Below are 27,182 nucleotides of genomic sequence, written 5' to 3'. Positions count from 1 at the left end.
TGAGAACATTGTTTACAGTGTGGAATATTAACAGCGTAGGCTGTGTATTTATTCATTTTACCTGTAGTTGTTTTTTTACCTTTAAAAAGCGTCCACGATTTGATGCTCATCAGGTCTGGACCGGGTCATTTCTTCAGGAAAAAACGAATGTTTACAATTCTTCTGTGATGGGCACATGTTTTGTTACAAACATTGCTGAATTCTTTGGATTAAGAGATATCAGGGTGATGTTACTGTCCTCAGATCCTGAAATGTCTTATTGAAAGGTCTTGACTTTTACTTTAAAAAATGTGTTACATTTTACTTGCGATGTATTTAACTGTTACATCACTTGACATTACATTAAAACCATATTGGTTGAATCCTGAGGTGTTTAGTTGGTTATAAATAAGCGTGCAATCTATAAGCTTAAACCTTAACATTAAAGTTGAAATGTTCCAGTGGTCAGGTTTGTGGTTTGGCCTACAAAGAGGAGAAACTTGAAGTGAAGACCAACAGTTTGTATATTTTTGCTTTTATTGGATGTTGCTATATTGTTTGTGAGGTACCTTTGACCTGAAATCCATTGAAATTAATGTGAAAAGATAATAATTATATGAATAAATTATAGAGATGCACCGATATATTGGCTAGGTTGTGCCGGTATACATTTTTATGTGGTGGTAAATTGATGAAGCTTTTATTATCACGGTGATGAAATGCATTACAAAAACAGGTCAAAAACATAAGCCAATATCAGTGTTATAGTGTCAAAAACAATAGAAAGTAAAGTAGTAAAATAAATAGAAAGTAAAGCTTATTGATCATTTGTCAGGTGTTCAATTAAATATGATAAATATGATAGCCGCAGCCATATCACCCTGTAGCCAAAGACTGGTTGCCCTCTGGAGCTAAGCAGGGCTGAGCCTGGTCAGTACCAGGATGGGAGACCTGCTGGGAAGGCTAGGTTGCTGCTGGAAGAGGTGTTAGTGAGGCCAACAGGGGGAGCTCACCCTGTGGGCTGTGTGGGTCCTAATGCCCCAGTATAGTGACGGGGACACTATACTGTCACAAAGCACCGTCCTTCGGATGAGACGTTAAACCGAGGTCCTGACTCTCTGTGGTCATTAAAAATCCCAGGATGTCCTTCGAATAAGAGTAGGGGTGTAACCCCGGCATCCTGGCCAAATTCGCCCATTCGCCTCTATACATCCTAATCATCCCCATATGTACCAATTGGCTTCGTAACTCTGTCTCCTCTCCACCAATAAGCTTGTGGCTAAGTCGTGGCCTAATGGTTAGAGAGTCAGACTCGTGACCAGAAGGTTGCCGGTTTGATTCCCAGGCCGGCGTGTAACGACTGAGGTTATCAAAGGCACCTTACCTCTACTTGCTCCCCGCTGCAGTGATAGCTGCCCACTGCTCCGGGTGTACGTGTGTTCACGACTTGCTGTTCTGTGTGTGTTCACTACTCTCTGGATGGGTTAAAAGCAGAGGTCACATTTCGGGTATGGGTCACTTTCACATCTTCATCTTCAACTTCAAATCAAAATAATTGTCCTGCCATTATTAACTACATAACTATAATTTGCGGATTACTGTATTTTATTTGTTAAATTACAAGATGCAAACTTTAGCATAGCTAGCGGACCAAGCTAACTCTTCAATTGTCAGGAATGCAAATGGCAATATAATCCATGCAATTTTGGCGCTTTAGTTTGCCTAAACTTTAGTTTTGTTTCTATGTGGTATTCAGAAACACATAAATGGCTGATTTACATCAGAGTGCGCGTGACTATTACGTTGACGCAGTATTAACAGAATGTTATTTTATCCAATCAAAGGAAAAGATAAGGCACATTTTTCTTCATGGTTATTTGACGTACCCACAGTAACACTACCCTGCATTTTCACTACTGTGGTATACCGTATTACCGAACACTGGCACATGCTAATATCGGCCAATAATCGGTATCGGTCGATAAAAGCAATTTTTTACACTAACAGCCCATAGTTTAAAAACAGCCGATGATCAGTGCTGATATATCTTGTCAATCAAAAGAGGACAGGAAATGGAAATGAATTTGATGTGCACAAGTTTGATCTTCAATATTAAAAGTCATTCTATGAATTAATAACATCCAGAAATGTAATAAATATTAATTTAATCTTTAGAGTCTGTATCCGCAGCTATCACTCTGAATAATCAGCTATCGGTATCGATGGATAAATTTAGTATCGGTTCATCTCTAATAAATAAATACAATTTATCATGTTCTATTATTTGGTCTTATTTAAGGGTGCCTCGTGGGGAAAATAAATTATCTTTTTTAGAAGAAGCCTTTAAAAATATACCTAATACATATAATCTTCTCAAGAACAAGCATTCAAATCTACATTTTTTTAGTCCTATTATAACTTTTTCTTGTTACCATCTTAAATATCTGTATTCATCATGGCCGATTTACAAACCCTGAGCAGAAGAACTATTAAAAGAAAGCGTGTTTTCACACCATCAGTACTTTGGAAGAGAATCAAGTGTTTTAACTGTAAGCTGCCTACACAGTTTTTATCATTCAGCTTTACGTCCTTTTTTAGATCAAAGTTTTTCTTAAATAATGAATGATCACATTTCCTCTTTTATTTTAGCTCGCAAAAACAAGAAGCTGATGCGGATGAGGGGTCAGTCGCCCTCGAGCGAGCCGGCTTCACCTCTGCCCGACGATCGCATGTGCTCCCTGGTGCCCAAGGCCATGCCCCAGCTGGTGCCCACCATGTTGTCCCTGCTCAAAGCCATTGAGCCCGAGATCATTTACGCCGGCTACGACAGCACCCTCCCGGACACCTCTACCCGTCTCATGACGACCCTCAACCGTCTGGGCGGACGTCAAGTTGTCTCTGCGGTCAAGTGGGCCAAAGCCCTTCCAGGTGAGCAAGATTCATCCTCATTGTTGATCTCTGATTTTGATTGGCTGAAATAACTTTTGTGAACAGACAAACTGTATGTGAAAGTAAGTAGAACAGTGTCATTTTGTAATTACTGACCGGTACCTGAACAATGTGACCAGTGCCGTGAGAAAAAGAGCACATGATTTTGTCATGGCTGTGAGTATTTACTCTCTAGTTTGATCAAATGGAGTGACTGGTGAAGGGCGGTTATGTAAGAGCCACATGCTTGAGCAAACTCAGTTTGTACATCCCCTTTACTGAGGCAAAACGCATCTTTACTTAAATCTGCTTCAACATTTTGCGAAACACGTTATTGTGTTTTACGACAACCTCTGTCCTGATTGATAACAAAAGCATGTGGATCTTCCAAGATGACAAATTCCCTCTCGGTCGGCTTAAACGGTGAATGTGTATTCCATTTATAATTGACCAAATTGAATTGGACAGTTTATGTAAGAGTGATTATACAAACAATTTAAGCAGAAATTTGTTCCGCTCTGGTTTTGTAAATAAGGCTTTTGGTCTTTAGAGGGTTTTGATGTCAGTAAAGATGATTGTGGTTATTCCATAGAAATACACAAGTTGTTTTTGATTTAAAAATAAAAAATCATGTGACATCAGAACACAAACAGAAAAATGTCGTTACGTTGGATCACAGCGTTTGAAATGTCAGTTGTGTAATGTTCATTAAATGGACTTAAAGGGGTGATATGATGCGGCTAAAATGAATATTATGGTTTGTTTTAGATGTAATGCAATGTGTATACACGACTTAAGGTCGAAAAACACTGTATTTTCCACATACCGTGCATGTTTGTATCTCCTCTTTGCACCGCCTCTCTGAAACGTGCAGATTTTTAACAAAGCTCATCGCTCTGAAAAGCGAGGTGTGCTATGATTGGCCAGTTAACCAGTGCGTAGTGATTGGTCGAATACTGCAAGCGTGTGATGGAAATGTAACGCCTCTTACCATATTTGGAACATCAGGTTCCTCTTCAATTGTACTGACAGGTACGCCCACCTTACTTGCGTATACATCTGGGCGGTCTTAGTCAAATCATACCACGAACTGACGTAGATTTGTGGGGGTGTGGTTACACGAGGCGTTTCAGGCAGGTCTAGTTGAGCATTCGCTTTTAGATAGAATGCATCTTTTGTTCCCACATTTTCATTTTTGCAATTTTACGGGTCTAATACATGCATGGGCACACAGAAAATACGCCATATGTTCACGCCATATGAAATATGTAATTCAAATCATTTTAAATCCTAAAGAAGCTGTGTGTGATTTTTGGGCCTACTGATAACACTTTAATAAAGGTTATTTATAGGCCTGTCGCGATAGCAATTGCGAAAGTTGACGTTATTGCCATTTTATAAATATTATATGCTACTGATTAAGTCATGATAATATAATAATGCAAGTAAAGAACAAAGGCCTTTAAATAGAATATTTGGACAATTGGAATGTTAATAATAACGGGAGCATAAATATTTAAAATAACTAAAAGAGACACTTCCGGTCCTTAATTATGATTGGTTGATTTACGTTACAAGCCGTTATGATGAAGTGTAGGGTAAGCAGATATGTGAACTCTAGAGAGGGCAGCACGGTTGTATGTCATAATGTGGCCTTTTAAAATACACTTGCCCAATTGAGCAATGACAAACAAACACATATATAAACACAATGGCGATGTATTGCATCACCAAAAACTACAGACGACAAGTTTATATATCGCGCGCTAAATTTGACAAATTGACTATCGCGACAGGCCTAGTTATTTAATGGTTCTCTTTGGTTTAATGAAACTTGGATTACCAAAGTATCTCTTGATCAACAATGTGTCCCTTGCTGGCTACCAGCATAAAAAATGAGGCCTGTCACGAGTATTACAGATTATTTAATAACTACAGTTATTGCATCCTTAAATTCCAGTCACATATTCTAATATTGTCATCCCAATCTAATATTGTTAGTGAATTTATATGCAAATTAATGTATGAAGGACTGTTCTGCGTGTCTGAGTGAATGATGTGCACAGTTAAACATACAACATGCAGCCTTGCATGGACAGAGCGGGAGTGCAGCAATACATGTCCCCCCACATGGGGAACCAGAACAGTTATATGCGAAACAGGATTAAATTAAAATGAGCTGCCAGATACAAGCAGATATGGAGGAGATGGGGATGGAGGTGGGTTTTGAGTGCAGCACGATTAAGCAGCTGACAAGGAGCAAGAAATGCAACTTAAATAGGACGCAGTCTAGTGTGTGTTGTATGACTATTGGTTAACGTTGATTATCTGCACCTGATGTGATCGGCTGATGCAAGCTTGACTCACGTGACCTGCCAGAACTGACGCTTGATGTGTGATGAAATGGCCAAAGTGTATGTTTGTTACTGTATGTCCACACAATACGTGACATAAGCAAATGATGATGAACAACTGAATTCTCAACCAATTTATGAGTATGGAAGCATATTGGAATATTGGCAATTCAGAAAATGGCAGTGCAGTATGTAAAATGACAATGCATTTATGTATATGTGCAATGTTAGGTGCAAAATGAAAATGAAATATTATAATTTTACATGTGTCAGTTCCTTCAACACCTGTTTTATTATGTAATTTAAATAGATATTTTAACGCTCATTTAGTTGCAAAATTAAAATGAAAATGCATTCCCCAGATTGATTATATATATGTTTAAGATAGTCGAGCAAAACTGTAGCCAAATGAGTTTTCCCTAAACGCATTAACTGGTTGAACATTTGGGATTGCGTTATCATTTACACACAGCGCGTTGAGTGTTGCAAAATTTTGTGTGGACTTGAAAATGCATTTCCAGCTGGCCATGCCCCCTCCCCGATACAGCGCGGAGGCAGAGTCAGCATCGCTCGTTACGCGAGTTGTTTTGAGGTGTTGGAAACACGTACGGCTGCAGAGCTGACGAAAGCTGGCCACACCCCATAATATGAAAGCCTGAAACATCAGACTGTTTGGTTTCTATTGGACTTGTCATTTACAGTAAAGTGTACTGTACGCATGATGTGATGTTCATGTGTTGTGTTGTGTTGTGTTGTGTTGTGTTAAGGCTTCAGAAATCTGCACCTGGATGACCAGATGACGCTGTTGCAGTGCTCGTGGCTCTTCCTCATGTCCTTCGGTCTGGGCTGGAGATCTTACCAGCAGTGTGATGGAGGAATGCTGTGTTTTGCTCCAGATCTCGTCATCAACGAGTGAGATCAGTTTGTTATGCTTTAAAAAATGCACATTGTTATTGTATTTTACTCTGTATGGGTAATTATAAATTGTGCCAAAAGCAAAGAGGTCACCACCCCAAATCCCAATCCCACTTCTGGGTCAACAGTGATGTACTGTATTTTAATTCAATTGGGAATTTAGTAATGCAGAATGTAGCACATGGATATGGGTCATTCTTGACTTGTCTTTTGCAGGTTCTTGAATATTTGTCACATATATTAAGGCTGTGTGTTTGTTTACAGAGAGCGGATGAAACTGCCCTACATGAATGATCAGTGTAGCCAGATGCTGAAGATCGCCAATGAGCTGGTCAGACTGCAGGTGTCCTATGATGAGTATCTCTGCATGAAGGTGCTTCTGCTCCTCAGCACAGGTACAGACACACCTCAATCACACCTTTTTACACCTTTAGGGCCGATTCACATTTCGCACGGAATACACGAGCCGCACTGCTTTTGGCTTTTTTTCCAAGGAGTTTGCGCTCTCCTGGCGCTAAGCAATGTTGGGCCACGCTAGCAGTTGAGACGAGGAGGTATAAACAAGGGATATATGCACTGAAAATAACTAGCTACTAGATTTATTCATTCTGTGATCATCTGTGTCTCCATCTTCACTGAACTTGTCTATATTGGTTGGTTGCATCTTGTCACATGACCTGCGGTGCTCGCCTAGAAAAATGTCAGCGCCGCACCGTATGCGCATCATGACCGCATCACTCACTCGTTTAAAATAACGAACTTGCGTGCGCAAAAGACTTGAAATGTGAAAGGCCCCTTATACTTTATATTTACCTGTTATCATTTTACAGTGTTATTAATATCTCTCTGATATCTATGGTTTTATACATCATGTATTAATTATACACTATGTTTCAAAAGTTTACGGCCACTTGAATGTTTTCATGAACATAAAAACTTTTTCAACTGAAGGCACAGGAAATATATAACAAAATGATAAAAGTGAAATATAAAAGTATTATCTAAATGTTCACAAGTACACAGTGTGGCATGAGCAGCATCTGCTGTTTTTTAAATAATTCTGCAAGTATAGTTGACTTTTAAAGTGAAGCAATCGTTTCCAGTTTTTATTATTTTCTATTTTTTGTCTTCAAAGCCCAGAGCATTATGGGAAAGGTTGCATTTGAATGCACCTCGATTTCCTCTTAAAGAGTACATTCCTCAATATTTTTAAGGGCTTATTTTGGTTTATGGAGTGTCCGACAACAAGTTTATGTACATACATGATGTAAAAATACTATTATTTCGTAATAAGCAGTTTTTATTACCTTACTTCTTGACTGACTCTCAAATGATTCGTTCCGCGATTCATCTGTGTAATCTCCGCCTTTCCGCCAGCGTAGTCTGATCTGATTGGTCAGATGGTCTAGTCTGCTGTGATTGGTCAAACGCGTTCAGCATGTGTCGCAAATGGACCGCCTATCATTATGCTGTATTACGGTTTGCAGGTGGTTGGATATTAACAGTGTATAGAGAGAGATGGCGTCGATTTTACCTTACCAGTTCGAGCCCGAGTCTGACGAATCATTCTTTAATCCTTATACAGATGCCAGTAAGAAAAAGGACTGTTTTAGACACTTCTCTTGTAACAGTTAGTTATCACGGCATACAGTGTACGGTGTTCGTATCTTCAGATGTTATTATAACTATAGTACACCACGCAGTTCTTGAAATAAAGACTTTGCGAGTTAATATGGTTGAACACTTACATTAGCGCAACGAGTTTATAGCTAACGTTAGGTAAACAAACAGTAACAACCCCAAAAATAACGGTAACGTTAGCTAAACACAGACATGAGATAACGTCACACAAATTTAATTTTAAGTAAAGACAAAAATAAAGAGTCACACTTACAGGTTGTGATTCGGTGGAGCTTACAGGTCCAAATAAAGTTGGTATTGCAACATCTTTTAAGGAAAGACGTTTAATGTATCCTGCAGTAAAGGCGCCAAGATTGATGAAGCAATCTTCGGTAAAATGACGCGCGCAAAGTAAAACGTTCGGTTTATACTCCTTTGGTGTCGTTTGAAAAATAAATAGTAACCATTTTTTCCTCAGAAGTTCTTCCTTTGGTAGTGAAAATAAGACTGACTTAGTTTCACTACATAGAACACAGCTTCTCTTAGACATGATGCACACGTCACGAACGAGCTAGTACAGTGTTTGGGGAGGAGAGAGTTAAGTTTTCGCAGTCAGTAGGCGGGGATTTTTCTAGTGACGTAGGTACATTGTGGTTAAATATTCGGACAGGTCATGGCTTGTTCACGTGATTCAGAGTCGATTACCTTTTTTATAAGCTAATAACTTTGTTATTCGTTCACCTTCGGATTTACAACTTGGCAGATTGCTTACATTCAAACACGGCAAAATTAAACACTTCATGAAATGTATTTTTTATGATCTCGAGGAATGTACTCTTTAAGGAAATGAAAATGGTGTCCATTTCTGAAGCAGATATCTCCGCTTCCTAGTAGCCATTTCTACATTAGGTATAAAAAGTCTGAAATGTTGTTTTTTGGGGAAGAGTACCTGAACAGTCTGTATTAGACATGTTACGGAGTCGCATACTACTATACTATAATTTCTGCAGTATTAAGTACATATCGCGGCTGTCTTTCTGAAACTTCTTATCTTCATATTTAGGATTTTTCTTTTTTGTCATAAATAATTATTAGTCACCTTTTATGCTTGTCACTAGTATTGACAACACAGTATTAAATGAATTAAATAGGTACAGTGTTATTTCCTGAAAAACAATGAATTTGGACATCCGAGGTTTCGAAAGGACAGCGACGACTTAACTATATCTTGTAAAATGACCTCATTACAATACAGTCCAAATAAAGAGTTTTTTGTATTAAAAAAAGTTTGAACATTTGTTAGTTTATATATAAAATGAATATAAACTAACAAATGTTCAAACTTTTTTTAAATACAAAAAACTCTTTATTTGGACTGTACTGTAATGAGGTCATTTTACAAGATCTCTAATCCGTTCTGTTTCACATATTTCAAAAATAAAATAGTTAGCATCATAGCATACGCTGGGTTCAGTAAGTAGTAAGGCCGCATTGCGTCAGACTTGACGGTGTGGTAATCTGCTCTCATCTGATAAGAGAGGATATAATTCCACTGAGACACTGCTGCGTTTTGCACAGGTTCACTTGAGTCTTAAGTGTTTGCCTCGGCTGCGATCCAATGTCCCCAGATCACAAATCCCAGGCCGATACAGCCACCGGGAAGACTGCCGTTACATAAAACACATTCACTTCGCTTTTGCATACTTTCCAACTACTTGGGCGTGCAACACAAACAGCATCATATGAAATTCTCTGAACTGGTGTTTGTTACCTCGTTGTACTTAGATGTGCCACGCGATGACTTGCTTTTTCGAGAGTCACGGTGTCTTCAAACTAGAGTTCACGCCGGGTCAGGGGATGACGTGATGCGGGCAGGGCAGTGTTTTGCAGACATCATGATTTAAATCTCTCTCGGCCGATCCATTTCACTTTTGTCTCGAGTAGGGCTGTCACGATTATTAAATAATCGTCTCATCGCGATTGTTTGACCTCATCGCGATGATTTCGGATCATCGCAATTATCGCACATCTCTATAGAAGACACTAGGGGGAGCTGTAGTGCATCTGCATATTGCATATTTTAGTGTATATATTGTTACTAAAGCATGGTAATACTTGTAAAATGTACCACCACAACACAATCACTTTAAAAATAACTAAAACATATACAAATTACCTGCAGTACAATTTAATATTATTTAAGCAAATCTCAGTGTGAAAAAAATTAACACACAAGTAAAATTTTACTGTAGTCTTGCAAGTGAGAAAAAAACTGACTAGAAGCATTTCTATGACTGATAGTATTTTAATGGGGGCTTCAATTCACACCTGATCAATTTACTTCATTTACAAGTATTTGGCGGTTGTATTATTGACAGGTAAAAGCCTAAACCTTAAATATATGATGACCCAATTTTTTCTGATGTATTTCCAAGAAAAAAACATAGTCTTGTATTCAGAACAATATGGTCATTTCAATCGCTGAATCAAAAATGAATGAGAATTAAATGTTAAAGCTCAAAAACAGACAATTAATCGGCATAATCGCCAAAGCCCTAAAACAGACAATTAATCGCCATAATCGCAATGATTTATTAGACAATTAATCGTCAATCAAATTTCATAATCGTGACAGCCCTAGTCTCGAGCAGCGCACCCACGAGCTTAGAATTGATGCAGTGATCAAGTATTGATGCCAGATCATGAGAAAAAGATTTGTGATGCGTTGAGACACGATTCAGACACTTAAGCCACAATTAAAAATGTATGAATTTCATCACATGTACGTCATCACGTTATAAATGTTTCACTTATATTGAAAGCTATTCTTATCTAGTCTTGTGTTATATAATATAAGAATCAAACTTTTTGAGGTGTTTGAAATACGCATCAGAGTTATTATAGTTTTGCTTTTATTTTTATTTTTAGATTTTTAGTTGTGTTCATTTTAGTACAAGTTTTAGCAATTTTGCTATATGCTTTTGTCATTTTATCATTTATTGGTTTGTTTTTAATGTTGCTGTATAAGATAAATACATTTTTATTTTAGTTTTTGTTTATTGATATAATTTTACTGCTTTAAACTTTATTTTTGAGGCATTATTTCAAATTTTCCTTGAGTTAAGTTTATCCAATCATTTTTAGGTCAATATTTGATTTGATTTCAATGAACAGGAAGGTTATGAAAGTTTTAATTTCAGTAAACTAAAATAACCTTGTTCCGCATCATACACCACCTCACTTGATTTAATATTTTGTTATGCAATGCGAAGACGGTTATCCAGTCGCTGAAACAGGGAGGAAAAACGCAACGGTTGCAAAAACTATTACTGCAAACTGCTCTGATGTCCGTTGACCAAATAGAGTTTGACACAACATGATGTCAACAAGGTCAACAAAGAAAGAGCAGTCCGAGCCGCCCAACTTGTAAAATCATTCATGTCAAACTAATAATTGAAAGTCGGAAAGAGGCAGTTATACACATTCCAATCCATCACACGTGACACCAGAGCGGTTTTATGATTTACATTTCACATTTTTTTATGATTTGCGTAATATGTTAATGTCTCTATTACGGGTCATTCTGACCTCATTCGTGGTGTGTTTACAGTACCAAAAGACGGGCTCAAGAGCCAGGCCGTGTTCGATGAGATCCGCATGTCATACATCAAGGAGCTTGGCAAAGCCATTGTGAAACGAGAGGAGAACTCCAGCCAGAACTGGCAGAGGTTTTACCAGCTCACTAAGCTCTTGGACTCCATGCAGGAGGTAAACTGGGATTTCTTACAATTAGCAGACGGAAATGTTTGACAAACAGGTTCGCACAAACAGACACATACACTTGGCTGGTACGGTGCAAGTTTTAAGAGAGATGCTTGTAAATTTGGCTGTTTAGCAGAGCTGCACTGTACTGTATATCAAAACAGTAAATGAAAAAAAGGAAAAGTTAAACCTGGAACAGTTAAACCTGGCTATTTTATACAAAATAATATTGATGCGCGTAAAAACGTATGTGGTTTTGTATATAAATACATTTTGATGAAATTTAAATCAACTTAAAGGATTAGTTCACCTTCAAAATGAAAATTCTGTCATCATTTACTCACCCTCTTGTCATTTCAAAGCTGTATGACTTTCTTTCTTCCGCAGAACACAAAAGGAGATATTTTGAAGAATGTTGTTAACAGCTCCCCATTTACTTGCATCGGTTACAATAGACGTGAATGGGGGCCAGTGCTGATCAGTCACCGACATTTTTCAAAATATCTTCTTTTGTGTTCTGCGGAAGAAAGTCATACCTGTTTGAAATGACAAGAGGGCGTGTAAATGATGACAGATTTTTCATTTTGAAGGTGAACTACTCCTTTAAAGCATAATCATATCTAGGCTTACGTCAGTTTTCAATAATGCATTTCATCATTATAATTATTTGCACAATATTGTTCCCATGAGCAATTCAAAATGATACAAATAATTCCTGAAAACATACAAACATAATTGTTTACATTTCTCTGAAATCACAGAAGTTTACTGTCCATTAAATCATTCAAGATTTGAATAACCGCTTATGCGCTGTTAAACGCACCCATTCTGTACCTCATAACAGAGCGTATTCCAAACATACGATGAAAATCATGTATATGCAGTCAATAAATGAAATGACGACAGTTGCATTTGTATGAAATTGCTATTGAGAGTAATGCAGAAATGTAGATCTGCTCGGCATGTTTAGTTGGGTATAAATCATTTAATGGAATACAAATCATCATTTATTTATGGATTCATTTAAGAAGTTGCAACAAATTACTGTGATAGTACCATATACTGGGATTAAAGATGAAGAATTGATGCCTTTATGTGAGTTATCTCGTGTCACATTTGTCTTCAGGATCATGCCGCTGGGGTTCCTAGCGCCATAAAACAACACATACTTGTGTGGTGTTATTAATTGCGTGTTTGACACATCGCAAAACTTAGTCATTTTAGGCCTAAAAATGAACTAGCTGTGTTTCTATTTAAATACATCTTATGTTAAGTGTGACATGCAGACATGCAGAGGTCAACATTCAGTAGATTTGTGCGCTCTACAGCACCCGTATCCTGGGGTGATATTGTTGGCCTCATTGTGCAGTGTTAAAAACCCCTGTTGAAATGCCGCTTCTGTCCACAGATGGTGGAAGGCCTCCTCAGCTTCTGTTTCTACACGTTTGTGAATAAATCCCTGAGTGTGGAGTTTCCCGAGATGTTGGCGGAGATCATCAGCCACCAGCTACCAAAATTTAAAGACGGGAGCGTCAAGCCACTTCTGTTTCATCAGAAATGACTGCCTTAGTTCGTAACAATGCCTTAATCATGCCACCCTTCCCTTACCAGCATTAGTCCCACACGCCCGCTTCCCCCTCCCGAACCGTCCCGAATGAAGCGAGGCATCACTTCGAATCGAGAAGAAACGGGTGAAAATCATCTACAACGGAGCAGCGGAGTAAACTTTCTCGACGCTTTTCAAACTCTTCAAGCCTTCACGTCCTTCGCGAAAGACCTCGCCATTTTCTCTTTTTTTGCATGTACACTGCTGAAATGTTTACATGGGTTTATCAAAAAAGGGAAATCGTGCCTTTTTTGCGCTTGGCGAACTGACTGGCAGCCGTTTCTCAGGCTAAGACTTTGCGTTCGTGCTTTTGTGTCGATGTGTGATAACACTTGTCGCGCCTGTTTCCACTCGTATCCGAAGCGGCTGCGATGGTTGTCTGGAATTGGCAGCTTAAAGGTCCCCCGAGGTGCTAAAGTTTAACTCGAGAGGTGCTTGTGGAAACCTCCAAGCAGCCCGTGAAACACGAGGCCCTTTTGTGCTCATTTTGAAGTCTCATCGAAGGTATTTGTATGAAACACTATTAAACGCCACGCAGTCTTTAATATGTTCCAAGTCACAGGAAGCTCCATTGAAATTGGAAATCGAAATATTGAATTATTCATGCGTTTTTGTTTGTGGATTATTAGCAGGTTCACTTGGAATAATTGACCATCCATCGCCTGTTACATGCGTTCAGATGTAATTCAGAGAGCTGATGGTTGAGGGTCAGAATTATCGTCCATTCATTGTGATCAGGTGTAGATGAGAATACTCCCAACCCCCCCCCCCATTTGTGTGTATACTTGACAGGTTGGTTGTATTTACCTTCTGCCATATATCAAATTCTTCTTATTTCATTTTCATTGCAAATTGTTTCTTCATTGTCAGAATACTCTTGACAAAATGTGAGAACCCATCTGAGACCGAGTAAGCGTGTAACCCACTCTCTTTCGCCTTTCATGTGCCAAGCAACAGATGCTTTCTTTTGTGCTAACTTCAAGAACAAAAGGAAGATTTGTTTTTCCAGTGCTCATCGTAGGATCATAAAAGGATCATTTAAAAGAAATATTTTTTAAAAAGCATGACATGAGTAAATAATGACAGAATTGTGCATTTTGCCTGATGTATAACTACAGGCTTCTAATTCATATTATTTTTGGCAACATGCTGCACTTTAAAACATTTAACAAAGTAGGGCTGAATAACAATTAGTCGCGATAAATAAATGTTTTTGTTTACATAATATTTGTGAATGTAGTGTGTATAATAATTATGTATCTATAAATACACACACGCACACACACAAACGCATGTATATATTTAAGAAATATTTACATTTATATTTATATATAATTTATATTGTATATAAATAATTCATATGTAGTATATTTTTTCTTAAAATTATACATGCATGTGTGTGTATTTCTATGTACATTATTATTGTAAACAAACTCTTTTATTTTGCACATGATTAGTTGCAGCCCTATAACAAATCCTTCATCCTTTTGCTTGAACGTTCAGCTTAACTCTCATTATTTAGTCAAATGCAGCTCAGTTTATTTATTGGGAGGGGTCAAGCCGTCCAGTTTTGGCTTTGGAAGTCTTCAGTGTCAAATAACATCATCCTGACCCGCTGCGGCCATGAACAGTATTAAAACTCTTGTGCTGGTGATCAGAGGGTTCAAGGTTAAATCCCACTAACACCGTTGCTTGTCATCAGCTGTATGTGTTCCTCACAGTTCTGTAATAAGAGTCTGACATCGGGAATGATCTGCGCTTTAGCTTACATTCATATCCAGTGTTACGAGTCGCCGTTTAACATTCATTTCCACATGCTTTATTTAACCCTCCTGAAATTGAAATGTACACAGCACATGTCCCGTGCCCTCCCCTCGGATTCCTCCAATATGTTCGCATATTTTATGAGACTCGCTGGATTTGTGAGATGTTTCTCATTTTCTAATCGTTTTACAGTAGGCCTTGCAAAGGGAGTCCGTGAGCCATACAAGTAGATTGTTTAAATTCAGGAGAACACTGAATTGTCATTGAACATTTTGAAATATAAGATATATAGTCAAAACGAATCCTCTTTGATATACAAATCATTTTACAATAGAGTAATTTTAATACCTAAAAAAAAAACAAGTTCTATATCTTTTTTTGTCAAGAGATGTATTGCAGATGCACTTTTGAAGTGTTCATATGTTGTATGTAAATGTAAATTCTACAAATCAATAGGAGAAATATACGAGTGATCACTGTTTTAAAGATTGAGAGCTTAACGTTATACGCGGGGGGGACTGGAGTATATTTTGTATAGTGCAACAGAGTGACCAAAGCAACGCAGATTTTAAAAAGAAAAAAAAGTATTTAAAGCAGTTACATTTTAAAGTAGCACTTACTACTCAACTTTAGTACTTTAGTTTATCCTTTTCTATTTCTTTTATAAAGATTTAGGCTTTGGTCTCATGTATAATGTTGTAAAATTTACTAGTCATTACAAAAATATATATAATAAATAAAAATAGAAAAAAGACAGCTGTGTGTTAATGTATCAGAGCCTGAAGATTTGCACTACCCTTATACTGGCCTGACATAATCTATTCTATTTTGTACAAAATTTCATACAAATACTATCTTTAAAGATTAAGGGCAAATCATAATTCACTGGTATATGGCTTTCATTAAAGTCTTTTTTTGTTTGTTTGTTTGTTTGTTTGCATTTCAGTTATATGTAAAAGTCATCCAATGTAAAGGATATCTGTTTAAAAATAGTTTTGTATGACTTCTGTATCACACCCCTCCTGTAGTCAATGTCGATCTTTACACCTATTTGATTAAATGTTGGACAAAAGTTGTTTGGAAGGACAATAGTGTGTTTGTTATACTGTGAAGCTACATTGTGATAGTTTGATATTTTGTTTCTTGCATCTGAATTGTGACACTTCTAGACCTGGCATGGTGGTTTATTTCTCTCTCGGCCGTCTGTACAGTTCACTGTCATTTTTACCAAAATAAGCTGTCCAGTAGATGAAAAGCTCTTTTTACATGCTTAGTTCGACATTATATTTCATCTGAACCAAATGTACTCGAGACTAAACCAGCGCCAAATAGTTGCAGTTTTCTTATTGCAAAAATAAAATGGACATCAAAATGCATTTAAATGAAAGTTGAGCTATCAACTTTCTTTTTATTTAATAGAAAAAGCTAAACAATTTTACATTTGATATACTAAAGAATATTAAGGCTCATAAAATTTTACACAATTTTCTCTTTTAAAAATATGTAAGCTCAATTGGGACGTCCAAAAATTAAGTTAGTATGCAACGATAAAAATATATCATTCACATTTTACAAAAATCAAATTATACCTCAACAATTGTAACTTATGTACAAAGTTAATTCACTCCAGAACACAAAACTCCTTTGAGAGATGATGCATCATAAATAAGAGTGCTTTACATATGACATTAATTCACATTAAGAAATATTGTACACACTTTTTACTTACAGGCTAAAAAAGGAAATCGTAAAAATGAAAATTGCTTCCTCAAATACAAAAGAGTGCAAGAGTTTTCCCCCCAGTTAACAGGAACTGTTCGTCTTAGTAGTTCTAAACAAAACAGATCAAAACAAGCATCTGAAAGACATTCAAGAAACCTCTAGACTGCATAGAAACAGCACATGGCAAGTGCTCACACATAATAGCGCTGTTGTCCATCATTCCTCATAAGGAGCCACTGTTATAAAATGTAAAGATTGTGGTTTAGGCAGCAACATGTTGGTCCCAGGGTTTATTTTCTCTTTTACCTTGGGTTGAACTGGTTTTATTTAAACTGTGGCAGACGCTGTATAATGACACGCTAGGGGAATGCCACGGTTGCCAAAACCCATAGTATCACATGGCATACTAACTTTCTGTGTTTGAGTTCAGGATCTTTTCAAAACGTGACCCCGCCTGTCTCGACTCGAATCCAAAGTCCCTTCCAACTAGAAAAACTCCACATAGTTCTCTGGGATTAACCCTGTTTTCCCATCCAAAGTGCCTTCCAACCAGCCGGGTTCCCTTGACTTGTGAACTGTAACGCAAGATAAAAAAACAGAAGTTGATTTTGGGTACCGCTGACAGCTTTTTCTGTTTTTAAGTTTCTGTACTTTGATTGAATAGCATTGAACACCCAGACTTGTAAAGGAATGTTCTGGATTCACGTCGAGGACAATTAAAGCAAAATGTCTATTATTATATTAAATGACTTTGGCTCGCCCATTTCAAGGGGTTCCACTGGTGTAAATCATCTTTTGCATCTTAGACCAGCGGAACTACTTCACAAGGTGGATGAACTCGTGAACCGGTCGTGCCCATGAACTCTAATACCTTTGAGGGAAAGGCCCTTTTCACAATGATGTCACTTAACTTCCGCCTTTTCACAAAGCAGTGTATCATAACATCCGTCTTGCAACAAACAAGAAGAACTTCCGTTTTGCCGTCGCGCTGGAATTTAACAACAGTGGAAAAAAAAACTGACAGAACACGTATTCAAGTACTTATCCTAGCACCTTCGCTAACACAAAAAGAAAAGAAAACACTACCTTCATAATAAAACAGGTACTGTTCAACGAAGAATTTGTATCCTTTCTCTAGCTTTGATCTTGTCGTTAGCGAAAATTTGTCTGCAAGACGTTTGTGACAAGCAGAGCGGGACGAGGGCCGTCACTCGCGTCAGCTGCACGTTGCACCGGCGGTCTCGCATCTCTCTCATCCCAACGTTGTACATCATCTAGCCGTATTTGTGGCAGATGTGTAAGGGACTTGGTAAACTCCATTCTGAGGTGCTAGCGGAAGAAACTTCTTCAGTTTTACTGGCGGTTGGCAAACCAGCTTATAGATGCGTTACCGCCACCTTATGAACTGGAGTGCTAGCGGAAGTAATGATACACTGCTTCGCGACAGAACGGAAGATGCATAACATCATGTGAAAAGGGCGCATTGGCAGTAAATTATTTGATCACAATAATGTTGTTTACTTCTGAATCCATGTGTGAATGAGTGTATTTTCCCGGCCCATGTACTTCCATTGTACTTGTGTGACTGGAACCACGATTTTTGCTTTTATGTCTCAACACTATGGATTGGTCTCCCTGTCGCCATCTCTGTTTGTAATGCAAAACTGCAATTTATTTTACGTACGTTATGTTTACGTGAAATGATGTCAAATTGCCATTTTCTGTGAAACCAAACCTGATCATTACCAGCTTACTGTAGTAAATCATATGATGGACAGGAACTTTAAGGAACAATTCTACCACTAGAACTGCAAAAATAGTGAACATTTTCCAAAACACCCCCCTTGTCTGTCATTGGTCAGTCACACAGCTAGCCCCGCACCAAACTAGGCCATTGGTTCAAATGCTCAAACAGAGAAAAAATGCCTTTATTGATTTTAATCGTGAGTATAGTTATGTTAGTCATTTATAGTGTAGTTGCACTTTACAGCCTCCTTTATTATGTGGTTTATTTATGGTAAACTTATCAGTAGAAAGAGGATGTGGAAGCGCAGAGTCTGAAATTACAGTCAGAAAGAAAGAAATAACATTTTCAAATAAAAGAGATTCAGTTTTATGTCCATGAAAACGCTGATCGTTCCACAGCTGTAGTTGGAAGAACAACGGGGTGAGTACATTTTCATTTCTCATTGTTTTGCACTTCAGTGTGTGTTGAATGATGCAGTCAAGCTCTATTGGTTTCATTAAACACGAATCTGATCAGGAGGTTCAGGTGTCACACAGTAGAAGACTTGTTCTACCTCCTGCCCCTAATGAGAGCTCAAGGCAAATATATTGATTTGATGTCTTACATCATGGCTCAGTGCAGATATACACGCTACACCTGCTGGTGGTTACAGACTCACCGTTCTCAAAGACGGTCCCGGCGATAAAGGACAGCTCAGAGTCATGTTCAGCCTTACAGGCGTACAGGGCACGAGCGCTTCGTAGCGGAGGGCTGAGAACAGAAAACAAGTTAAATATCCCCCTTACCAACATTCAACATGCTTTTGCTACAGTTTACTGCAGTAACTACAACTATAGTAAAACAATACATAAAATAATAATAATAAACACAAATTTACCATGGTATCATTGTAATGAGCATAATTTAACAATGTTATTTGTTGGTGTAATGGTACACTCAACTCACAATACACAATACTGGATTCACCATTACCACTGAGTTATGATGTTTTGAACAAAACAATTCTGAATAACATCTGTTATATTGTAATAGAATTGACAACATTTACAGAACCTTTCGTAGGTAAATTAATAAAAACGTAAAAGATCTTTTACTGAACAGTACAACTCGTTTTTAACATAAACCTAAAATTAATAAATGCATTTAACATAAAACATTATATATGTTGACGTAGGTTACACGTTGGCAGCTCAACCACAGGTGTCGCAAACATGGCCACCGAGTGGGACGACCTCCATAAACGAACTTTGGATTGAACATATGTCACATTGTAAAACAATTAATTTGATGAATTCAACAATTCATAATAAAACAATTGCCTCAAATCATTTGTTTTAGGACATGGAACCGGATGGTGATACTGTTTTGTTCTTTGAGGTTTTTTGGACTCCAAGAGTGTAACTTTGGTTTGAAAAGTGGGGGGACACAAAATGGGGAAAAATGTTTTTGATTTGAATCTGAATCTGCGGTCGGGAGGAGACGAGTCCGATGACTTTCTAAAACAAAGTTAAAGTACCTAAACAAAGTTAAAGTACCTAAACAAATGACCAGGGAAGCCCACATTTCTGTCAAGCCTTGTCATAAACACTAACTGCTGTTAAAAGAACAAGCACTTATTCCAGGGATAACAATAGTCTCACGTTAAGCTTGTTTATTTGAAAGAAACCACATAACGTGGCTCAAGGCAGCGACAAACTGAGAACATAAACCTTTTCTTGTTATCAGGATTTTGGGAAAGAAACGCTTAGCACGGGATTTTTTACTTTATCCGTTTAATAAGGGCTCGTTCTTTTAACAGAAGCTAGTGTTTATCACAAGTAAGGTTTGACAGAAATTTGGGCTTACCTGGTCGTTAAACAGAAGTACTTTGAGTTTGTCATAGTGAATTCCTATGGAGAAAATCACTTGCTGCCGTCTACGTGATTGAAAACAACCTTTAAGTGAGCTATTTTTAGAGTGTGCATGCGACGCCCGCATCGACACAGGAATACTGCTCGGTCCTACTTGACGGCGAGCAGTTAAAAATCATAAACAAATTTGAAAGTGGGGGGACACAAACGGGATTTTGAAAAGTGGAGGGGACATGTCCCCCTTGTCCCTAGTGGAAATTATGCCCCTGCTGGACACTGTAAGTAACACAGAAACATAACCATTATATTACAAAGCTGCCAGCACAGTAAGAAATCAAGTAACAAAAAAGGCACTATAGTAATACGATGTTTTCTACCGTGTACCATGGTAGTACCATCTTATTTTTAACCCAGGTGCATTCATGTAAAAAATCTTCAGTACATTGGTATTGCTATTCAATCCCATCAATCTACTGTGATACCGCCACATTAAAGGAATGTGACCGAATCATGAACTAAAATGTGGGTAGCACTACAGACTAATGGTTACACGAACTAGTCGCGGGTCATGGGATTTTTTGACACTGTACCTTTAAGAAGACAGCTGACTGTTTCAAGAGAGCCGCGAGCAGGACGGATGTCATTCCAACCCAACCGCTTCGGTGGGATTCTGTCACACTCCTGGCAATAATATATGTTATCTTGTCCTGCTTCCGCATGCATCATTCACAATGTGTCCTGTTTTCGTCCGCAACATTCACGATTTGTTCTGACGCCGCAAAAGCTTGCAGGTAACGTTTCAGTGCGCTAGCTTCTACACGTAGATCTTTTAATATTATAGGCTATTTTTGTACTAGTTCCCCATTTAATAAAACATGCTATTAGAAACAGAATAAATAAAAATGTTTCTCATATTGGCTGCTGTGCGTTTGTAAGTCCGCTATGGTAAAGTGTCTGCTGCATGAGGATAATAAATATATTGACGTTGTTATTAAGTCATAGGCTGTCACAAACAAACTCGACACATCTTTCTGTTGTTTCATCTATTAGTGCACATGACACTTTCAGTTGACTTGTTGCAAAGTGTCAGGGAAGTTTGATCTGTACACACGCTTCAGATCTGAAGTAACGTTATGCTGCTGTAGAGATCCACCTGCTGCTCTTTTACGGCACACTGACCTCGCGCTTTAAAAAAGTTTTATTTTAGTTTAGTTGTTGTTGCTCTTGTGCAATAGATGAACAACAGTTTATTTGTATTTAGATACTAAATATTTAAAGGCTATTTTGCGGGATTCCTGCCTTTCTCCCGCAGCCTGCACACACCAGTGTCTTACTGCCCACACTCATCAAATCTAGTTGCAAAACATTTCCTGGCTCTTATTTTATTTATTAATGACATCATTGACTAGTCGAAATCGACGCAACTTTTATCACATTATAGTCGACCTCAAAAAATATGTTCTACGTACACTAACGTATGTGAAGTGTTAGACCATTAAAGGTCTTAAAAGGTATTTACATTACATCACACCTATACAGTAAGTGGTCTAGGTGAAGGTTTTACATAAATAATAATTTCTTAACCCTTGTGTGCTTTTCGGGTTGACTCCCATTTTAAGGTTTACTAAAAAATATTATGTGACTATTCTTTTGTAGACATTGTTCAAGATAAATAATTATAAATGTAAATAATCACACATATATTGTGTTGCTTGTAATCAAAATAAAATAAACATCTGTCAAGTATTTTTCATACATTATGGCCTGCATTGATTTAAAAATGAATAAAACTTTTAGGTCCGTTAGGCTCGCAAACACTGACTGAGTAAAAAAAAGCGTGAACACCACACAAGGGTTAAGAAAGTTGACAGGATGATAATATCAGGAGGTTATTAGTACATTAGTAGAGTGCTCATGTGTTTAGTCAGATGTGCACAGCCAGGACTAACTGTTGTCAATGATTGGAAACCCACAGTGCTATAGATAGAGGTGTAATAGGACACACACCTGATGGGAGAGGATTCACTGGAAGAGGCCAGCTGAGGGCTGGAGGGGGCAGAGAACATCGGCCAGGAGGGGGAGCGTGGAGAGGCGGGGCTGGGTGAAGCTGGACTGCCACTGACACACACACACACACATCACTATATAACCCCCAGCACCAACTCTTGGTACAGTATAGTAGCTTTCACATTATTATCATGAGCTGTACACACTCTAACATGCTTGATAGTTTCATTCTTACAGGAATCATTTATCCAGAAATGATCTGGTATGGAATCAAGAGTTCTCATTCTTAGAGTGAACAGCTAGAACTTGGGTGAACAAACTTTTTGGGTGAATAATTCCTATGAAGTTTAACATGCAAACATAGAGGAAACATTAGTAGTCATTTGTGTTAATTGGTGCTGTCAGTCAATTAAAAAAGTAATCTGATTACACACATTCTTTCTGTGATTAATCGCACGTCAAATGAATGTTTTAAAACATACTTTTACATTCTAATCATTTCACATGTAATCTCCAAATGAATGTAGAAACAACAGATTTCTTGAACAGCATCATTTTATGAATGAAAGCCAACATTCTGATATTAGTACTGTTACTGATGTCTCCAATAAAAATTGATGATTTTTTATTTGCAGCCTTTAACCCGTGACTGTATACACCAGACCAGTGTCTGAGTACTGAACGCGTCAAAGCAACTGTTTCAAACCACGCTTAAATGGTTTAAAAGCCTTTACATGAATAAGAGCCTGAGTATATAATGTAACGCTAGACAAAGAGTGACAAAACAAATGGATGCTGCGTTGAATTTTTTTAACGCGTTAATCTGAAAATAAAAGTAATCGCATGCGTTAACGCATTAACATTGACAGCCCTAGTGTTAATATACCATATGCAACACACGGATGTGCGAAATACCATAAAAGCAAAGGAGTTCATGATTTTTCCTTCATTTGTGTAATAAAACAAGTGCTGGACAATCTTACCTGGTGGACGAGTTGCTGCGAGCTTTTGGGTTTTGACTGAAAGACAGAAAGGAAACGGGTGAATATGGATTCTTGACAGTTTCATTATCTATTTAATTATGAAAACTGAATGTTTGTACAGTAGCCACAAGTTTCCGGAGGGCGCTACTTAAAAATGAACGTAGCTGAAACTTCCAGTGAAGTGGCGGAAGTAGTGTATTACACCTTGAATAACTTATTCTGTTAGGGATGTAACGATTCACTTAGCTCACGATGCGATGCGGTTCACGATTCTAATCTCACGATGCGATTTATTCACGATTTACTCACAATTTATTTTGAAAAAATGAGTTGAAACAAATTAGAAATGAACAACGTCCCTTGCATTATTTCTTAAATGCTTCACGTTTCTTTGTATGATAAAATGTTTTATTTCAAATAACAAAACTTTCTTTGTATGATAAAATAATGTTTTATTTCAAATAACAAAACTAAACTGCAATTTTATAACAAATTAATAATAGAAAAAGTCTCTTTAATATAAACAAACTAATACTGTCTGTGCTTTTCTTGGATTTTTTTGCATTTAAGAAATATCTGCATCCACGTTTAGGTTTGCAGTGAAAATAGCGGCCCCTGCTGTTCAAAAAATGTATTGCGATTCAGTTCAAGCCTCAACCGATTTGAATCGTCGCTCATTATAACCGATTTTCAACCGGCTCACGGTGAATCGTTACATCCCTATATTCTGTTGATCAGAAAATGAGACTTCAAATAGATTAATGTTATCATCAACACACTGTATGGTATTCAATAAAAAAGCGAGACAGTAAACTGGATTTACAAGGATTCTTTACTGTATTTTACTGACGTGTTGTCAAAATCTGTTGGAATATATCACATCATGTGGACTACATTTCTCATCTGGTATGCTTGGTGTTCAGTAGATTTCTTCCACTAATCATTTTATAAACAAAACGATTTACCACATCTTTAACTAGCACACAATCGACATCATGTAAAGAAACTGAAAATCCTCCATGATTTTCAAATTGCTCATTGGTTTACTGTCACAACAACAGAATCGATAAAGTTGCTAAATATCTGTCGTCAAGTATAAAAATCATCATCTATTCCTCTATAAAGTAGTGGACAGAATGCTGATGTAGTTTATAAGTGCTGTCAGTGTGAAAGTTCAAATTCTGCTATAAACGAAAGACTTGAAATATGGCGTTTGTTAAGATTGAACCGGAAGTTTCGACATGGGGCGTAGGACACTTGTGGATAACACTCACAGGCTGTATGGAGTGAAACAATGAACAGTGACTCTTCAGAAAGCACACAGACTTCATCTTTTGCATCACTGCATCAGTTTTGAGGTGACACGCATCATAGACAACGTGTTCTTATTTTGTCATATATGGGAATACAATATTACGTCTAATGTTTTTTTCTCATTATAATCCTTATCTTTTGCAGGTTGATGCACTTCACTGACTTTACACCATGTTCTCATGTCAATGTACTCGTGTACCCAAACCAACAGCTCAAATCCATAATGAAATGAACATTTTCTCAGGCAACACACAATGAGGAAGTGGACACATCTTTATTTGCACAGCACCAAATGAAGCCGCTAAACTGATGAGCATCTATTCAGAGAGATAGTGGGGTTGTCATGGGAGCGGTATGACCTCATGGGTTGAGTAAAGTGTAATGATCTAAATGTCTGTACATTTAGACGTAATGATGGACCGAAATCAGATTTAACTAAAATACTCTGTGCTGTTATACAGCTATGGCAAAAAAGAGACCATTCCAAATTTTAATTTAATCAGCCTTTCTAGATGTATTGTGGTCATTCAGTCCAGTGTCTGTTAAATTTAAACAAAATCAAACCTCAAGAGTGACAAAGTCATCCAACAGCAACGTGAAAGACTGACATGACAAGACGCATGAAAACTGTGATAAAAATAAAGGTTATCACAGAAATAGACAGGTAACTGAAAAAGGACATTAACGTTATACAAATAGATAAATTAGAGCCATATCATTTTTTGTTTTCACCAAATTCATTTTTTTTCCTTTTACATTTTTCTGAGTTCTGTATTTTCAGTGCTTTACTATAAAGTAGTAAATACATTTGTTCATACAAATACTGTATTTACTACAGTAAACTGCAGTAAATTATTGTGTACTATAGTACATTTGAACCTTACTATAGTAAATATTAAAGTATACTATAGTGTTTACTACAGTTTATACATTTTCTACAAGTTAATTATTTTATCATAGGGATCAAATTAAACAGACTTTTATTTTGGCAGGTCGTCGCGAAGACGCTTGAGTTTCAGTGTGTTTGACAGTAGCTTCACTTAAACAGTTAAATGCTCGTAAAATAAACTTAGAACAACTCTGTGGATGAAGTTCATGTGCTCACGTCCTCGTATAGTAAGATCCTGACAAATCCACGAGTGTCACGCTTGTAACATGTTAAACTGTGCAGCTCATTCACTCATAGACACGCAGAACAAGCAGAGGACGTATTTAAATAGTAGAATTCAGCCTTCGTGATTCCTTCCATGTTTTCCCACATCGCACAGATCATAGGGCTCTAGATCAATGGACTCGATGCAGCTGGAAAACAAGTTGCAAAAACGAAATAAAAAAGGAAATAAATAGCGGTGCGCCATTAGTTAACCTCACACACGAACAAGCGAACAAGCATCAAACGCACTTCACACAACAAGCTGCTCTGTCTAATGTGCCTGCCAAACTGTATCGCGTGTGCTACACTATTAAATTTATTCGTAGCACTGACCGATATTTTCTTAGCATGTGTGACATATATGTCGCACTGTACAGCCCTGAAACATGGTAACCACAAATTAGGCATGGTTTTACTACAGTAACCATAGTTCAACCATGGTATGAGCAGTAAAACTGTACTTACAGAAAGTACAAAAATGAATAAATTATTTTTGCATTTTATAATTTTACTATAATAAAATCAAGGATTTAAAATCACTTTTAAAACGATTTACTAGGCCACTAATTGACTGAATGTAATCTTTTTTTTGCTGTATTGTTTATTTCTGCATACAATACAGAGCTAAACTAGCTTTCCTGTAGCTCAGTGGTAAGAGCATGACGTTAGCAACACCAAGGTCGTAGGTTCGATCCCAGGGGATTGCACATAGTTAGAAACAAATGTAGAGGAAAATGCAATGCAAGTCGCTTGGGATAATAAAAGCGTCTGCCAAATGCGTAAATGTAAATAAAAAATATTGTATGTTTGGCTAGTTGTAGAAACTGCATTAAAAGCATCACTTCATGGTTCATTTGACCTTTTCATTCAGTCCGTTGAATGTTAAGTAAGGCTTAGTCATGGTCAGTGTAATTCAATTGATGACAGGTTTCCTCAGGTAATCTATCAAACGTCAGCTCCTCATTGAGCCCGGAGGTTTATAGAGATGAATATATCAGCAGTCACACACTTCATACAGATCATCTTAGTGCTGTGGCTTTACACGGCTCATCCTCACCTCTAAATCAACACACACACATCGACTATTAATCTCCTAATATCAAAAACAAGTATCCAGATTAAGCTCCCAAAATAAATAGAGCTTGCAACTGTGCTGAAATGGAAAAGGGTGGATTTTCAGCTAAATCCATGAAAATGATTTACTGGAGATGACAAAAGTATCATCACATGTTTGTATGTTTAATTATAATTTATTATCCAAGTTACAGTATTTATCTGCAAGCTGTGCATTTTATTCAAAGACCTTAGTTCTGTTTTTAAATGTAGTTTACTAGACCAGTGGTTCTCAATAGGGGGGGCCGAGGCCCACAAGGGGGCTCCAGCTGAATTTCAAGGGGGCCTCAATTTTAAAATGAGACAAAATTAGCGTTGAAATACATTAAAAAAAGATATTTCTTATTATTTTGCCAATTGTATAG

At 37.4% G+C, this 27,182-nt stretch overlaps 2 protein-coding genes across 2 annotated transcripts in view; one reads left to right on the top strand and one right to left on the bottom strand.

Moving 5' to 3' along the window:
• Positions 1-14,452, top strand: part of LOC130570012 (glucocorticoid receptor-like) — a 95,537-nt gene extending 81,085 nt beyond the window's left edge. Inside the window, 5 exon segments of the mRNA XM_057360061.1 lie at positions 2,629-2,907; positions 6,029-6,173; positions 6,441-6,571; positions 11,407-11,564; positions 12,967-14,452. Coding sequence (XP_057216044.1) covers positions 2,629-2,907; positions 6,029-6,173; positions 6,441-6,571; positions 11,407-11,564; positions 12,967-13,119 — 866 coding nt within the window. The 3' untranslated portion in view covers positions 13,120-14,452.
• A 1,922-nt stretch (positions 14,453-16,374) lies between these two features.
• Positions 16,375-27,182, bottom strand: part of LOC130570011 (rho GTPase-activating protein 26-like) — a 103,699-nt gene continuing 92,891 nt past the window's right edge. The window contains exons 21-24 of the mRNA XM_057360060.1: positions 23,238-23,273; positions 22,255-22,365; positions 19,056-19,147; positions 16,375-17,225 (exon numbers count right to left, since the gene is read on the bottom strand). Coding sequence (XP_057216043.1) covers positions 17,137-17,225; positions 19,056-19,147; positions 22,255-22,365; positions 23,238-23,273 — 328 coding nt within the window. The 3' untranslated portion in view covers positions 16,375-17,136. The remainder of the gene's footprint in view (positions 17,226-19,055; positions 19,148-22,254; positions 22,366-23,237; positions 23,274-27,182) is intronic.

The sequence above is a fragment of the Triplophysa rosa genome, linkage group LG19, assembly GCF_024868665.1.
Source record: "Triplophysa rosa linkage group LG19, Trosa_1v2, whole genome shotgun sequence".
NCBI lineage: Eukaryota > Metazoa > Chordata > Actinopteri > Cypriniformes > Nemacheilidae > Triplophysa > Triplophysa rosa.
The sequence above is the reverse complement of the archived record's forward strand: the minus strand, read 5'-3'. Positions and strand labels throughout refer to the sequence as shown.